This window comes from Ctenopharyngodon idella, chromosome 16 (genome assembly GCF_019924925.1).
Source record: "Ctenopharyngodon idella isolate HZGC_01 chromosome 16, HZGC01, whole genome shotgun sequence".
Taxonomy (NCBI): Eukaryota; Metazoa; Chordata; class Actinopteri; order Cypriniformes; family Xenocyprididae; genus Ctenopharyngodon; species Ctenopharyngodon idella.
The window spans coordinates 25,649,455-25,666,760 of NC_067235.1; the positions used below are offsets into that span (position 1 = coordinate 25,649,455).

Genomic DNA, 17,306 nt, shown 5'->3' on the forward strand with positions numbered 1-17,306 from the left:
CTCAACCTAAAAAATTAGGTAAATATGTCCAGAAACAACTAAGGAATTCACAAGCCTCTCCATAGAGAGCTGTACAAGTATCTAGTGGTTACACCATAGTATTACACATTTTTCTTTTTATACTCTCACTAGATGGCGCTAAAAAATTTATAATATTAATTAGTATCATGAAATTCTCTCAAAATACAAAAAAGTAAAAATATTATTCAACAAATATAAATTATTCGTTTTGCTGAGGGAGAAAAAAATTGAATTTTAGGAGTCTGATCACTTTTGACCGTGAAGAGCACAAGTGTGACTCCCAAACGAGGAGCACCAAAGGGGTAAGACAAGTCATTTCACTCGGCGGCCATCTTTGAAACGCCTCTCGGGCATCCAAGTGCAACTCCTATCTCTTTGAATGGGGAAACATCAAATTCTCCAAAGCTGCTTGCCAAGCTTTTGATTAAATTTCATATTTGTAATCACCAATGAAATCTGACAACAACGGTCTCCAACGCTCGAATCATGACAAAAAAAAAAAGTATTTTTTAGGCTGAATCAAGCTAATGCGCATGCGCAGACCTAAATGCGCGTCTCTTGCGCCTCATTTCGGAGGCGCGCGTCTGACTGTTTCTATAGTAACCGGTGCTTTTAACGGCCGCTGCAGTGACGCGATGATTTTACCAGTCGGCGATTGGCTCTTATTTAGAAGGCGGGACTTATTCCGCCATATTGCGCGTTGCACTTTCTCCCATTCATAATAATACGAGTGACACGTCTTGTGTTATTCTACAGTCTTTGCTATTACTTACTAATTCATTAATCAGAGTTTCTTGTTAGTTAATAGTAGTTACTAGAGTGTTAATAATGCATTACTCATGTGTTCCTGTGTAGTTATTTATTAATGAAGGATCAGTTTTCTAAAGTGTTACCCATGTGATTTGTGTTTTTCAAAATAGGCCACACACACACACACACACACAAAGAACTTTCTTCTAAAGTCTACACATTTTTGAACAGTAAATAACCATTGCAGTCCTGAAGACAGAGGGGACCAAAAAAGACCATTAAAGAAAAAGAAAAGGAAAGTTTATTTTCATCATTATACCAATGCCCAGAACTTCTTACCATGTCCTTTGAAGTTCAACAAATAAAAGCAAGTCAGCTGTGACTTAAAGAGCGAATAGAAGAGAACTTGCCCATACTGGATGGGAATGCATTATATTTAAAAGTTAAGTACATATAATCATGGGGTTAGTGAAATGTACTCTTACATCTGTTTTTCTGTCTGCCACTGATAAACACCTTGGCACATGTGTTTATACAGAGTACCTGACAATCTGCTGCCTGAAATCTACAGCCATTACTTAATAGGCTACATGATTTAACAATTGTACACACAAGACTGACTAACTAACTAACTTTATTTATTTACTGTGGCATTAAAGCAAACCCTCTATTCAATTTTCCACTGAGACTGCTATTAGGAAATAGTGAGAGATAAGAAAATGGAAGAAAAATAATTCTAGAAATGTCTAAAAAATAATCAAAATTGCACTGTTGCACTTGAGTTGAGCTACATGGTTCTCAACTCGTTATTAAAGATTGAAGATTGCATTAAAGTTTCTCAGGAGCTCAATGTGGTTTCTATTTTTTATAGAAAAATTGAAAGAAACGAATATGAAATTTTAAAAATAATATTGTTTCTTGTGTCTGAGAGCTCTTGAAGTGTTGTATATCCACATTAGTCCTACACTAATAACAACCTGCTATATAAGCTATACAATTAATGTCATCTGCCACAAATTAGTGTTTTGAAAGATAGATTATTATGACAAAAATTAGATCACTTTTAAAAGAAAAAGGCATTAGTCACAAACAACTCACGAAGATGAATATAAAAAGAAATAAGAAAAGCACCAACATTGCAAAACATTGTCATAGGAGTTTCTTTTATGTCATAGCCTATATAGCATAGGCCCTATTTAAAATCTCTTGCAAGTTCCTTTCCACAGCATGTTATGAAATAGTTTTTTTTTTTTTTTTTTTTTTTTTTTAAATCTTGCCTATTCCAACTTCCCCACTAAGTCAACTATCTAATTTGCTGATCAAAACAGCTTGTGGGTGCCCTTTAGATCCTTTGCTATAAACACATATAAATACCTTAGGTCGAGGGACAAGACTGCATTGTTTCATTTTCTTATTTATGATCTTGTTTGTTCATATACACTTAGGCTATAGAAAGGCATTCGGAAACAGAACAATAGGGGGCGACCGAGTCACAGAGAAAACAAGACGATGTGGTGCTGCCCTCTGCTGGTATAACATGGTGATGCGAAAAACGGGATTTGTTCTAAATCAAATTTGAAGATCTGGGGCCGTATTCACAAAACATCTTAAGGCTAAAAGTAGGTCCTAACTTGCAGATTTAGGAGATACTCTTAAAAATAATGGGCGTGTCAGTCCTAATTTTAGCTAAATTTTTGCTCTAAGAGTATTTCACAAAGCATTTTAGCGCTAAAACTAGCTCCTAAATCTGTGAAATGTTAGGAGTAGTCAAGAGGACTCCTAAATCACTAAGACTAAATCACAAACAATCCTAATCCGCCCAAAGACACTGTACACCATGAGACAATAGCGATAGAGCCTTAGGTGCTGAACCTTTTCTTTCATAAATGCAATTTTGATTTATAGATTTGAATCTACGATAAGACGCCAAAAATAAATCTTTAATAAATAAATAAATAATGTCTGATAACCTGTGGCAGTTCTTACAAATGATCGCATAGAGTAAAAAAAAAAAAAAAAAAAAAACTATTATAAGTGTATGTGGCGTGATGTCCAAGGGGATCGAGGGCTCCGAGCTTGGTGGGGAACGGGGTGGTGGAGGGATGCAGAAAACTGTTAGGTAATAGGTGAGTCGGCTCTCGCCTGTGTATATACAGGTATACCTCCACTCGAGCTGATTAGATAGACCGTTTGAACATACTCCCAAACTTTGCATCATTTGTCGCTTGAATTCTGCGTTCTCTCGAGACGCAGACATGTAAGAGGCTGACAATTAGCTCAACATATACTAGTTTAATTAGGCTTTAATTATTTAATTAGGCTGAGCCTACATTTTAAAATCTTTATTTGAATATGGCAACATTTGTATTTTAAAACCTTTATTTTAATATGGAAACATGATACCTCATTCTACAATATTTCTATGATTAAATCACGTCTCCTCCCCATCAGCCAATCACTGTCGGCATAGTTAGTAAGCGTGTTGACATCATCCATAGCAACGAGGTCAACCCCGCCCTTACTCTTAGCTTCAGACTTCAGTCTATTCCTTAGTAAATGTTGGTCTCAGCAGCTTTGTGAATAGGTTTTAAGAGAAAACTCTTAGCTAAGAACTTTTACTTCTATTTAGGAGAACTCTTAGTGGTAAGATAAAATATTTTGTGAATACGGCCCCAGTTGTATAAACTTAAACAACTTTCATACCTAACCCCATTAAAAAAATTCATCTTTGGAACTTTAAAAGCCAAAATTAGGGTTATCCAGATAAACCATTTTTATATAGGCCTATTATCCTATATAAAGATTTTAATCTCTGACAACTATATAATACTTAGAAATGGTCAAGTCAACTGAGCAAGCCTTTCTTCTGCCTCTTATTTCGGGGAACATCCCAGAAAGTAACAATAGCAGTAAATGAGTATAAGTAGGCCTATATAACATTATTGAATAATGTGGCAGAAACCCTGTGCATATGACTGGCTCGATTAATTAAAACTACGTTTGTAAAATATAACCTGTGCTAGTCAAGAACATTACAGCAGGTGTACAGACAAAAATTCACATTGATATCAGGAGAACACAATACTGTACCACAAGAGGGCAACATTCTGTTTTCTTAAATAGAGCCAGTGGAGTCGTATAAAAAGATCAAGCCGTGAAACTATAAAATATGCTCTTTAGAAAAGCCCTACTTATCTCAGATAAATGGAGAGTATTGATATTTTTGCGTAAAAAACTTATCTAATGAGGTGAAGGGATAGTTTTTCCTTTCTTATTATACACCCTCTAGTTTCCTCGATAAGATACTGCAACAGTGACATCACTGACAAGCCCAGAAATTATTTATAGAGTCAAATACGCACATTTAGCAAAAAAAAAAACTTTGAAATCTGTGTAGGAAACCAGGATTACAGGTCCTGTTTGCATAACTCCAAGGATTCAGAGAATGAATGAATGAATGAATTAGGTTTATATAGCGCATCTCCTATGTACTACTGTACACCCAAAGCACTTTACATTCATGCCAGGGGGTCTCCTCAACCACTACCAGTGTGCAGCATCCACTTGGATGATGCGACGGCAGCCACAGTACAACGGCGCCAGTGAGCTCACCATACACGAGCTATAGGTGGAGAGGAGAGAGTGACAGAGCCAGTTCAGTGGATGGGGATTTTCCCAGGATGTCTGACATCCAGGTACTGACCAGGCTCAACACTGCTTAGCTTCATTGGGCACCAATCTTGGGCGATATGGCTGTGTGAAAGCATCAACTTGAACAGGACACACACACACACACACACACACGCACACACTCACTGATTTTTCATGTTTTTGTGATTTATGAGGACACAAATTTGTATAATGACATGGGTATTACACTGGTACTACGACGTAAACATGAAATAGGACATTTCATGAGTCCTCATATTTAAAATAGCTTTAAAAACATAGTAAACAATGTTTTATTAAAAATGTAAAAATGCAGAATGTTTTCTGTGATAGGTAGGTTTAGGGGTAGGGGTAATGTAGGGGGATAGAATGTACAGTTTGTACAGTATAAAACCCATTACGCCTATGGAATGTCCTCACTAAGATAGCAAAACAAACCAGTGTGTGCGCGCGCACTCACTGATTTTTCATGTTTTATGGGGACTTTCATTTTGGTTTTTATACTGTACAAACTGTATATTCTATCCCCTAAGTCTATCCCTAAACCTATTTAGTAACATTTTCAAAAAACATCACTTAGTATGGTTTATAAGCTGTTTTTCTCATGTGTGTGTGTGTGAGTGAGTGTGTTATTTACATTACAATAAAACAAGAGGAGCAGCCCCTTCTACAATTTATCACACACACACACACACACAAACATTTATATATATATATATATATATATATATATATTCTTGATTTATAATGATTTTCATCTTTAAACATAAACGGGAAAAAAGTGCAAAAATCAGTGTGATACTCTAATTATCAACAGTGCACATCTTGTGAACCCTGACTATTCCCTAAGATACTCTGAACTTTAACCAACAAATATTCATCTTCTGTAAGTCTCACATACCCAACATTAAATGCAATAAGAGGAGTACCGAGTTTTGACGTACTGTGTTGTGTGAGTCATGGAAGTCCTTTGAGTGGGGCGTGATCTGAGCTAAGGCACATTTGTAGCTCATTACACATCTGCAGAAGGGATGTTTCCTGAGCTTATAAGAGAGCCTATAAGGTCCTGAATGAACAGTTAGATCTGGAGGTCAAGGAAAGGGTGAATAAACCTGGGTGAAGATTTGTCCGAATAGGTATGTGAATAACAGCTGATTTATTTAATTCTATACTATTTACATGTGTGATTACACATTATATTAAAAGTGTAATTTTAAAAAATCACACTCAGTTATTTTACCTGATGTTTATTCCAGGTTACATTTTTGATGATGATGATTACTAAAATAGTGTTTTTCCTTCCAAAAGTAATTCTTTTTTTCATACTTTTCTTTTTCTATTATTTCTAGCATTTTGATAATAAAATGGATATCAAGCCAGTATTAAAGAGTTTTGGCTCTCTGATCCGAGCCATTCTTACATTTCTTTTTGCTCTCCTGGTCCTTGGGGTGATGTTATGGGCGTACATTTATGGTTTCCAGATAGCTACATCTCCATTTAACATCATCTCATTGGGTTTCTATGGAGTGCTGCTAAGCTTCCACGTCCTAATTCAGAGCCTTTTTGCCTTTGTGGAGCATCGGCGCATGCATGCAAGACGCAAACCTTGCTCCTACACAAAATCCATTGGCTTCACAATATCAGCCTATCAGGAGGACCCCGCTTATCTCCGAGAGTGCCTTCTGTCAGTACGGGCTCTGCAGTATCCATCTGAGCTGCTACGCATTGTCATGGTGGTGGACGGAAACTCAGAAGATGACCGCTACATGATGGAGATGTTTCGTGAGGTCTTTGCAGACCAGGATCCTGGCTGTTATATATGGCAAAACAACTACCACTCTTGGAACCCCACTGGCCAAGAAAAAGATGCAGCTGAAGCTGATGGTCTAGAAGGAAATGATGGGGTGATGTTTGAAGACCCTCAGCGTTTAGAGGTTGAAGAACTCATTAGGACCAAGAAGTGTGTGTGCATCATGCAAAAATGGGGAGGAAAGAGGGAAGTGATGTATACAGCATTCAAGGCACTAGGATCCTCTGTGGATTATATACAGGTTAGTGATATTTACAAGCACATAAGCTTATACTAAGTACAAATTGAGCATTGAATTTTAGGGTAACAAGTAACGTGTATGAAAGAAATACTCCATAACTCTTCCATTTTCTTCATATTGTACTTTTTTAGGTATGCGATTCAGATACAAAATTAGACCCCTTGGCAACAGTAGAGCTCTGCAAGGTGCTGGAGAGTAACCAGAAATACGGTGCCGTGGGAGGCGATGTAATGATCCTTAATCTGAAAGATTCCTATATCAGCTTCATGAGCAGCCTGCGCTACTGGATGGCGTTTAACATTGAGAGGTCCTGCCAGTCCTTCTTTGACTGTGTCTCCTGTATCAGCGGCCCCTTAGGTAATTCAGAACCTCTTAGAAGTTTATGTGAATCAAAATTGACCTTTTGTACTATGTATAAATGCATGTTCTTGGTCTTATATTGAACGAGTCATAGATGCGCTTATTTCAAATAAAAAACTTTGTCTTCATTTAATATTTAATCAAAATATATTAAATCACATAACTTGTGTTGCCTCTGAAACAATGTTCTTTTGCCACGGATGTCACGACAGTCTATTGGATAATATTAAGCCACTTTGCTATTTAGCCATTGCTATAACATTCGGCTACATTTTATAGCAATCTAATCAATTCAAGATGGATAAAATCAAGTCCCGTTCTACAAATTTTCCTCATTGAATATTCCGTTTCATTCAAATACACTCAAAAAGTAAAATGTGTTACAAACAGCATGTTTTATTAATAAGTATTTAAACTATCTTTGGTTCACTAATCAAACACTGATTAAAATGTTGTTGTATGATTTTGACCCTAGTAGGCGTATTTTACTTGTTACTCTGATCCTAGTTTTAATAGGAATAACTGAGTATCATTATTTTTGCTTCAGGTCTTTATAGGAATGACCTTCTGCAGCAGTTTCTGGAATCCTGGTACAACCAGAAGTTTCTCGGCACCCACTGTACTTTTGGGGATGACCGGCATCTCACCAATCGAATGCTAAGCATGGGCTATGCTACAAAGTAAGTACTTACCGTATGGCCAAATATGATTCACCATTGATGAATTAGAAGTAAAATCGTTAATGATCGTCCTCCATAACAAGCATGACAGTCTGTTGAATACTTCTAAACTGTATTTCATTTCAAACACACGTTTTAACATTGCGTTTCTGTTCCTATAAGGTACACTGCCCGTTCTAAGTGCTACACAGAGACTCCTGCACAGTTTCTGCGCTGGCTCAATCAGCAGACGCGTTGGACCAAATCCTACTTTCGTGAATGGCTCTATAATGCCATGTGGTGGCACAAGCATAACCTGTGGATGACCTACGAATCCATTGTCTCAGGCATCTTTCCTTTTTTTGTTACTGCCACCATTATCAAGCTCTTCTGGACAGGCACTCTGTGGGACATTTTGTGGGTTTTGTGCTGCATCCAGTTGATTGGTCTGGTAAAGGCAGCTTATGCCTGCATCCTACGACAAAATGCAGTGATGCTCTTCATGTCCTTATACTCTGCCCTCTACATGACCAGCCTCCTGCCTGCCAAATACTTTGCCATTATCACCATGAACAAAAGCAGCTGGGGGACATCGGGCCGTCGTAAGATGGTGGGGAACTATATTCCCCTGGTACCACTTTCAGTGTGGGCAGCTATCTTGTTGGGAGGCCTGGGGTACACAATCTACAGGGAATACAATGAGAAATGGACAACAGATGGAAAAAAAGAAGAGATCAAGTTTTTGATATTTGGATCTGCAGCTTATGTCTGCTACTGGCTTGTAATGATCTGCCTCTATTGGATGTGGTTTCGGAGATTACTCCGAAAACGCTCACAGAGTTACACTGTGAATGTATAAGACAATTAATTGCACACATTTTTTATTTATTTAAGAAAACTTGCACTTTTTCATGTTTTTCCATGCAATTTTATTTATAGATTGTTTTTAAACTTGCAATTTTATTTATGATTTTTTTTATAAATTTTAGTGTGGTACATTTTTATGCAATTTATGTTGTCCATTAATACCATGAATTTAGAGTTCAGAAATGATGTGGAAACTACCTGTCTTTATGAAATACAATGATTATATTAAATGTGCAGAAATCAACCATATACAGTCAACAAGGATGCTGTGGGGTTTTAAATTAAACAAATATAACAGTGAACCAAATTTTACAGTTATGTTATTTTTAGTGAAGAAATTCTAACATTACATCTAACATCACTTTACATCATTGAGCTTACTGAAGTGATATTGATTTATGGTTGAGATAACTGAGGACAAACTAAGACCTCCTGTTACAACACTTATATACATATTATTTAAAGAATGCAGATAAAGAGATACATACCCGACACAGTGAACAGCACTGACCATGTGCTGCTGATGATATTTTAGCATATGTTGAATGACTACTAACACAAATATGACAGAAATATTTCATGAGAAGCAATTGTGATGTGTGCTGATTTACAATGCTTGTAATTCTTTCTGATGTAATGTGACAGGGCATTTTGTTGTCTTTTAGCTCTTGAACAGAGCATGTTGAGTCAGTATATTTATTGGCAGCATTATTTTGTAAATGTGAACTGTTATGTAAACAACACAAGAGAATAAATAAATTATTTTTTAATGGAAGACGTGCTGAAATTATTTCAAATACTGCCGTTTGACAAAATTAGTCCACCATGAATTATTATCCAATTAAAATAACAATACGTACAACATAAATATTCCTCATTTTGCACTGCTGGAATGATCTCAGCATTTTAAACATGGCTCTTGTTTAGAGTAAAAAAAAAAATGGACATTTGATGAAAAATTGTTTGTTATACTTCGATGGACAAAAATATATAAAATGACACAAAACTTGAATTTGACTACATTTTAAACTGCAATTTAAACATTTTCCAGCAATGTAGGATGTGGACTGCACCTCTAAACACAGTTTTTTGATTTATCTGAAAAAAATATATAGGGAGGATTCCCTGACATTTGTACATCCAGACCAGCACTGACATAAATCAGTTTGAGTGTCATTTAACAGCAGAATCAATAACACTGTAGGATAACAGCCCACAAATAAATTACGTTGGCCCATAATTTACCTATGGGATGGATAATGTATGCATGATCAAGTAAATGATTTATCCTTTTGTGTGATTTAAAGCATCTAGTCACACAAGAACACAGAGTGAATCAGAAAGGGGTGGGTGCCATTTGGGGGTAATTGCTTCATGCAAAACATTTTATGAAGAACGTTTGAGTGTTATAGCTTGTTTAGACTGTTACCAAAGGCAACCAAGGTGGATCCCAATTATAGGAGGTTAAAAAGCTGGTAATGAAAAAAAAAAAGCTGTAATGATCTCTTTAAAACAATATAAGGGTCATTGACGAATAAGGTTTTTAAAAGTGTAAAAAAAAAAAAAACATAATGGAGATATAATTAATTTTGAAGTTTTAATACATGTTAAGAAATAGATTATGTGGTTTTTATAATCAATTAACACTGCTTTTTTCATTTTTTACAAAAAAGTCATTCGGTTTAACGAAAATAACAGTTTTACCGTATGACACTAGGTTATACCGAATGACGATATTTTCAAACAATGCTAACAGGATGATATCTAGCTAGCTAGTTAGTTAGCTTGCTAGCTATCTAGCAAAAGGACAATCAAATTTGGCATTTGGCATTTGGAAGGTTAAACCGAATGAAGTTTTGACACTTTAAAATCTTTAAAATACCAAAATATATTTAAGCAAAATATAATTAAAACCTTTTGGATTCAATAAAAGAGATCTAGTTGTACTACCTTACATACTTTGGATGTCATATCTTCATTTTTTATTATTATTTAGGCCTTTGGACAAAAAAATGACCCATCACATCATTGACCTTTATACAATATATAACAACTGCTTAAATAGCAATATAAGCTAAAGAATTTTATACAGAACCAAAGGAAAATTACTTTTTTCCTTTGGTTCAAAAATGTAAAGATAAATTACAGTAGCAGTAAAAGTGCATCAAAAATGATTACAATGCCATTTCCATTTCTGTCATGTTCATGACTTTCAAACAAAAAACGATGCATGAAAGAGTGATGTGACTGAAAATGACCCCTTAATATGTCATAATTATCATGAGAGGGTGTGGTATTTAATAAACCATTTATCATTGTAAGAAAATTACCAGCAAATACACAAGTCAACCACATGTGTGTTTTAGGTCATTCAGTATGTTTCAACATGCAAGTTATTTTTTGTAATCTAGAATGGGTTTTAAACAGCCTATAGAATAGATAAGAAATGTGCATGGGGAAATGTTTCATCCTCATGCAAAATTCCCGATTGCCAGATTTCTATTGAAATTATTGGATTTTACCACACAGAGCAAAGTTAAATGTAGGTGGGGTAAAATCAAAAATCAAAAAAGGTCCATTGACCACTGTCAATAGTGTAGTGATGCATGAAGCACAGTTCACAAAAAAGTCACTTCCAAACAAAGCAGCTTTTTATGGGTAAGCATGCCAAATTTGCGTGACCAACTTGAAAACGAGTGAAATCTGCGTGGGGAACTTTTTTGCCCTCTATATATAATATAAAATATAAATCTTCTGTTGGTCACACATCTTCACGTGATACGAATTCATAGTTCAGAGTTCACCAAACTTGAATGTTGGAACGTAACAAAACGCAAAAAATTTTTCGCTTTAGCTTCCTGTCTCCCGCATTCAAATGCGTATAAATGGAAGTCAGTGGAACAAAAAGTGTAGTGTGACCACCCCTTTACTATTGAAATGATAAATGTGACCAAATATTTAGGCATTTAAAGCACATATTCTATGTGGAGTGACCAACTTGAACTTTTTTAAAAGAGTGAAATTCCAGTAATGGACCTGCCCTGTATCATTCTTACTCATTTCATCAAGAAGTCAGTTACTACTGACATCAACCAGAGAATTTCCAACAAGGGGTTTCTGTTTTCTCATGTTTTATTTGGCCTGACATACATATTGGCGCTAATAAAAAGATGCAATGACCTAAAACCTCAATGTGATAACGCTTGAGAAAAATGAAGAAACCTCTGTCTGTTACTGGTAGTCAAGCCATGGTAAAAATGACGCTTCACCCTCAACAAATGTTTGCAATTATATGGATTCCTGCCCACCCTGTCTCTTGCGTCAGAGGGTCTACAGACCCAGACCGCACATCTGGGAATGATTAAAAGAGGAAACAGAGGTCTCTGAGTAAGAGGAACTGTGTAGGCCTCATACAGCATGTTCATGCTCCTGTCATGTCTGTTTCACTTCTCACAGGGCACTCGATCACCACAACAGAGCTACATCACAACAGCAACCACAAATGAATCAGCTTCATTGATAAAGTAAATGCCTGTAACAGCCACCATTCACTGTACTCATATTCGTATACTACAACTATACAACAAATAATAACTGGTAATGTGATCTTGTACTTAGGTTAAAAACTAAAAATAAATATTAATACAAATAATAAATAAAAATCATTTACTCATCCTCGTATCATTCCAAACCTGAATTACTTTTTTCTTCCACAAAGAAGATATTTTGCCAAATGTTTTTTGTCCATATGTGGGGTCCAATGTTTTGGAGCCGATTAGTTTTCATTGTATGGACAAAACAGCTGAAACATTGTTCAAAATATCTTATCTTTTTATTTCACAAAAGAAAGTAAGTCATACAGGTTTGGAACAGCATGAGGGTGGGTAAGGCTATGTTCAGACTGTCAACCCAAATCTGATTTTTGTGTATATACGACTGAAATCCGATATAGCAAGATATATCAAGTGTGAACAGCAAAAAAAAAAAAAAAAAATCACATGAAATTTTTAGAAATCAGTTTAGAGCTACATTCATATGTGGTTTGAAATCCTATTCAAATCGCATTTCTGGAAATCCATTTCAGTCTGATTGGATTTTGCATGGTTTGTGTGACTTTCTCACGTAAACGTCAGACATTGTTATAGGAAACATGCTGAAAGTCACTACAGAAACAAGGTTGTGTTGTTGCAAAGTGCCGGACAAGCAGAAAATGACAATACAGTGGAGACATGTTTTGAAACCGGCCATACCAGCCTCCTATGTGTCTGCCGCTGCCTCGTAATGCAATAGTCCAGCGCACGGCGGCTGCACATTGTCATGTTGTAAATAAGACAACACGTCTACTGCAAACCCTCCATGTTGCGGTACACAATGTGGACAGTCAATAATTTTAGATTAGATTCCAATCGGATACACAAATAATCGGATTTGGACTGACATTGTGAACGTAGCCTAAATGATGACGATGATGAGTTTTGAATCAATCCTGTTTATCAGTTTACTAGATAACCCTAAATAGATCCCCCTTAATATGCAGTCTACAGTTTAGAGTATATAATAATAGAGCCCTGAATGTAATAAAAACAATTTAAATGAAATGGAGGAAAATATTTGTCACGGTTTGAGTTCTGTTCATGTCTGTTTCTATGTTGGGTTTTTTGTTCTGTTTGTATCCATGGTCACTGATTGCTTTAGTATTCTGTTCAGGTGTGTCTTGTCAATTATCTAGTTAGTTCCTCAGTTCACTGTGTATTTAAGCCCTGTGTTTAGTTCAGTTCAGTTGTTTTTTATTGTTGTGTTTACCTGGTTGTTCTGTTTGTGTTTCTTAGTGTGTTTTGTTTCTAGTGATTTTGTTCAATAAACGTTTGACTGCTGCACTTGGATCCTCTCTTTTTTACCTTGCAACCAAGGTGTGACAATATTTACATATAGGTATTATTTCTAAATACTGATGAAGTGACAGACGATCAACAATTACTTTCATGTTTGGACAGGTGAAACCCTTTTTACAAGGCATTCACATTCCTTTTGAAACACCATTGTAATATCCTCTGATCAGAATTGTGGGGTACATATATGGGAAATTAGCATAAACTTCTTAGGTGGTGTCCAGAGTTTATAATATCTTGATACTTACTGCCAAATAATTGTTTAAATCCTATTTTTGTCCATTTTGATCAATATGCTCTTGATATTGCTGCCTGTAGTTGGCAGATTGTTTGTTTTCACAGGACAGTTTCTATAGATGAAATGTTTTTCCCCCCTTCAATTGACATCCAATTACAGACACATTCTGCTGGACTCCAACAGTGTTTTAAAAAAACATTATTTGTCTCCACAGTTGCTTCATGATAACTGTCACCAAACATTTTGACAGTTTTTTTTTTTTTTTTTTTTTTTTTAAACTTGAACCGTTCTCATTAACATCTTTGAAGACATGACTAAGTTTCAAAGTCCCATCTGATATCTGATAGTTAGCATCACATCTGATAGCAAGGATAGTTAGTTCTCTCTGGGAAACTCTTGAGAGAGAGAGAGAGAGAGTAATTTCAAATAGGACATGTTTACTTATTTAGAACTTTTTAGAACTTTGTAATGGTTATATATACACAGATCAGGCAAAATATTATGACCACCTTCCCAATATTGTGTTGGTCCCCCTTTTGCTGCCAAAACAGCCCTGACCCATCGAGACATGGACTCCACTAGACCCCTGAAGGTGTGCTGTGGTATCTGGCACGAAGATGTTAGCAGCAGATCCTTTAAGTCCTGTAAGTTGTGAGGTGGGGGCTCCATGGATCGAACTTGTTGGCCAAGCCAACACTTCAAACTCATTGTTGTGTTCCTCAAACCATTCCTGAACCATTTTTGCTTTGTGGCAGGGCGCATTATCCTGCTGAAAGAGGCCACCAGGGAATACCATTTCCATGAAAGGGTGTACATGGTTTGCGACAATACTTATGTAGACGGTACGTGTCAAAGTAACATCCACATGGATGGCAGGACCCAGCAGAACCCAAAGCATCACACTGCCTCCGCTGGTGCCATGTGTTCCCCAGGTAAGCATAACACACACACACACACACACACGGCCATCCACGTGATGTAAAAAAAAACGTGATTCATCAGACCAGGCCACCTTCTTCCATTGCTCCGTGGCCCAGTTCTGATGCTTATATGCTTTCGGCGGTGGACAGATGTCAGCATGGGCACCCTGACTATGCAGCCCCATATGCAACAAACTGTAATGCACTGTGTATTCTGACACCTTTCTATCAGAACCAGCATTAACTTCTTGAGCAATTTGAGCTACAGTAGCTCGTCTGTTGGATCGGACCACACGGGCCAGCCTTTACTCTCCACATGCATCAATGAGCCTTGGCCGCCCATGACCCTGTCGCCGATTCACCACTGTTCCTTCCTTGGACCACTTTTGATAGATACTGACCACTGCAGACCGGGAACACCCCACAAAAACAGTTTTGGAGATGCTCTGACCCAGTCGTCTAGCCATCACAATTTGGCCCTTGTCAAACTTGCTCAAATCCTTACGCTTGCCCATTTTTCCTGCCTCTAACACATCAACTTTGAGGACAAAATATTCACTTGCTGCCTAATATACCCTACCCACTAACAGGTGCCGTGATGAAGAGATAATCCGCGTTATTCACTTCACCTGTCAGTGGTCATGTTATGCCTGATCGGTGTGTATATATAAAAAAAGAAGTTTTGTAAAACAATATTTACATCATATAATTCAGTATAAATGTATTTGTTGCATCATATATGCACCAATTATTTTAGTTTGTGATTGAGACTTGGCTGACAATTGTTGCCGGTTTTGTAGTTTAAAGCTCGTTTTAACAGCCAGTGAATAAAGTAGCACTTTTTTAAAACTGTTCATAAAACTGTTCAGGCACAGGCAAGGATTGCATCTTTGAATTAAAATAAACTACTTTCCACTTTACGTTTACACCATGTATTCTTCTACTTTGGGTGTTTTCTCTGCCATGACCTCAGCATTGAGTTGGCGGACATCTTATCTCAGAGAAGATAAGTAGAGGTAAGGAGGTGCCAAAAGAGACGAGAAGCAGAAATATGACCAGTGGAAATGATGATAATCAACAGAAGTCATCCCTAAAAACCTGCTTATTTAAATGTATTTGTAATTTATGAAGAAGAAAAAAAATACATTAGGTCTTTAAATCTGAAGCACTGTGATAAAATCCAGACAATGTAATAAAATTTGCAGGTCTAAAATACACATTGTCCTAGCAAACATTATGGAAAATTGCAGTGCTGTACAATGAAGTATTTCCCTCGCCCAGTTTGGTCTTAATGGGTTGTTGGGACAACAGCAGAAAACACTGAGTAAAGACTGTAAAAAGAGTAACGCCTTGAGTCATGTCTGGCTATATTTAGTAGCATAAAGAAGGCTTTATAACTTGAGTTAGTGGTACACCCTCACTCATACACTCAGATTCACTGCCTCTACTATGTTCTCCCAGTCATTTACAAAAACTCACTTCGATATAAAAAAATTACGTTATTTATTACGTAAAGTACGTTATTCTTAAATAATTTGGTCCTGATTCAATAGGGAATTGCCTTTACCGGTGAAAAATGCGTTTGCCTTAATAATTTATTGCTTTTCCCATGTTCAACAGTGAATAAAATATTTATTTTTTTCTGTGGATTTTGTTTCTTGGACTGGATCAGAATCATTGATCACAATCTGATTGGATAACCAATACAGCACCCTACGGACAAGGAGAGATAAAATAAAACAATAAGTGAAAATTTTGAATTTCGAATGGAAACATGTCCAGGTCACATTTCATAATGTGACCAAAATGAAGAGAAAATATAAATAAATCATATTGAGCATAAGGAAAAACTATTTTTAGCAGTATTTTGTGCATACATAAGTCTAATGTTAGGACCACTAAGATTTTTTGTATATTGACATAAATTTCATAACAATATCACAGTCACATTTCACTCCAAATTTCAATTACTGTAGATGAGGTTTGTGAGGGAACTGCAGGGGGTTTGTGAGTTATAATTGATTAATGCATAAAAACATAAAATTAAGATACATAATATAAAAATAAAAACAACATATAATACTTACTAAAAAAATTAAATATTTTATTTGTTTACCAGCATGTCACGTGGCCATCAGTGTTGGATAAGTATGTAACAGTACATGTGTTTGTCCTGAAGCATCTAAAAATAAATAGCAACCTTTTTTTTTATAGTACTGTGCATATGTCCCTGTATACAGTTTGCAGCATTAGCTAAGACAGATTTTTTTTAGAGAGAAAAGAAAATGTTAATTATAATAGAATTTATTTAAAGAGAGAGAGACATTTTGTTTAGTAAACCACTGTTTATTAAAAAAGAAGAAAAGAGAAGCAATTTTATGTTTTGTTTTCTCCCCCTTGCTGTACCGAATCCGTACCAAATCAAAACTTCAATACCGCGGTACATACCGAACAGACATGTTTGTGTACCGTTATACCCCTAGTGTTGGGGGTAACGCATTACAAGTAACCCAAGTTACAAGTAACGCATTACTTTTAAATTTGCAACAAAATATCAGAGTTACTTTTTCAAATAACTAACACAAGTTACTTTGTTTTTCCTGTTATTGACTGACCCCATGTTGAGAGAAATCAGGAGTGAGGTGCAGAGGCATTATGTACACTGTGTGAGCATGATGGTTATTGTAGTTCTACTAAATGTGAGCATTTACCTATCTCACCTGCACAAAACAGAATCAGTATTTATTTGACCTGCACCCTCTACTGCACAGGCGTGAGTTTGCATTTCCTTCAGCCTGAGGATTATTCATTTCACTTTTGGTGTAAAAGGGCCTTTACATTTGCCAAAAAATAGAACTTTGGGTTCTATTCTTAAACGCAAA

The 17,306-nt window shown here is 36.3% G+C and overlaps 2 protein-coding genes across 5 annotated transcripts in view; one reads left to right on the forward strand and one right to left on the reverse strand.

The window, feature by feature from the left end:
- Window positions 1-5,432: 5,432 nt before the first annotated feature.
- has1 (hyaluronan synthase 1) lies at window positions 5,433-9,152 on the forward strand. Its single transcript, XM_051865907.1, has 5 exons — window positions 5,433-5,576; window positions 5,790-6,491; window positions 6,623-6,848; window positions 7,399-7,531; window positions 7,694-9,152. The coding sequence occupies exons 2-5, from the start codon at window positions 5,805-5,807 to the stop codon at window positions 8,367-8,369; spliced, it is 1,722 nt and encodes a 573-aa protein (XP_051721867.1). The 5' UTR covers window positions 5,433-5,576; window positions 5,790-5,804; the 3' UTR covers window positions 8,370-9,152.
- A 6,359-nt stretch (window positions 9,153-15,511) lies between these two features.
- spaca6 (sperm acrosome associated 6) overlaps window positions 15,512-17,306 on the reverse strand; it is a 45,142-nt gene continuing 43,347 nt past the window's right edge. For all 4 annotated transcript variants that reach the window (XM_051865910.1, XM_051865911.1, XM_051865912.1 and 1 more), the window contains one exon: window positions 15,512-16,137. In XM_051865910.1, coding sequence (XP_051721870.1) covers window positions 16,038-16,137 — 100 coding nt within the window. In that variant the 3' untranslated portion in view covers window positions 15,512-16,037. The remainder of the gene's footprint in view (window positions 16,138-17,306) is intronic.

Bases quoted from the DNA above. Each gene is read 5' to 3' on its own strand.
- has1 (XM_051865907.1), top strand. From the start codon at position 5,805: ATGGATATCAAGCCAGTATTAAAGAGTTTTGGCTCTCTGATCCGAGCC. The intron at 6,492-6,622 runs GTTAGTGATATT...GTACTTTTTTAG, and splicing joins CCTCTGTGGATTATATACAG to GTATGCGATTCAGATACAAA. The intron at 7,532-7,693 runs GTAAGTACTTAC...TGTTCCTATAAG, and splicing joins AGCATGGGCTATGCTACAAA to GTACACTGCCCGTTCTAAGT.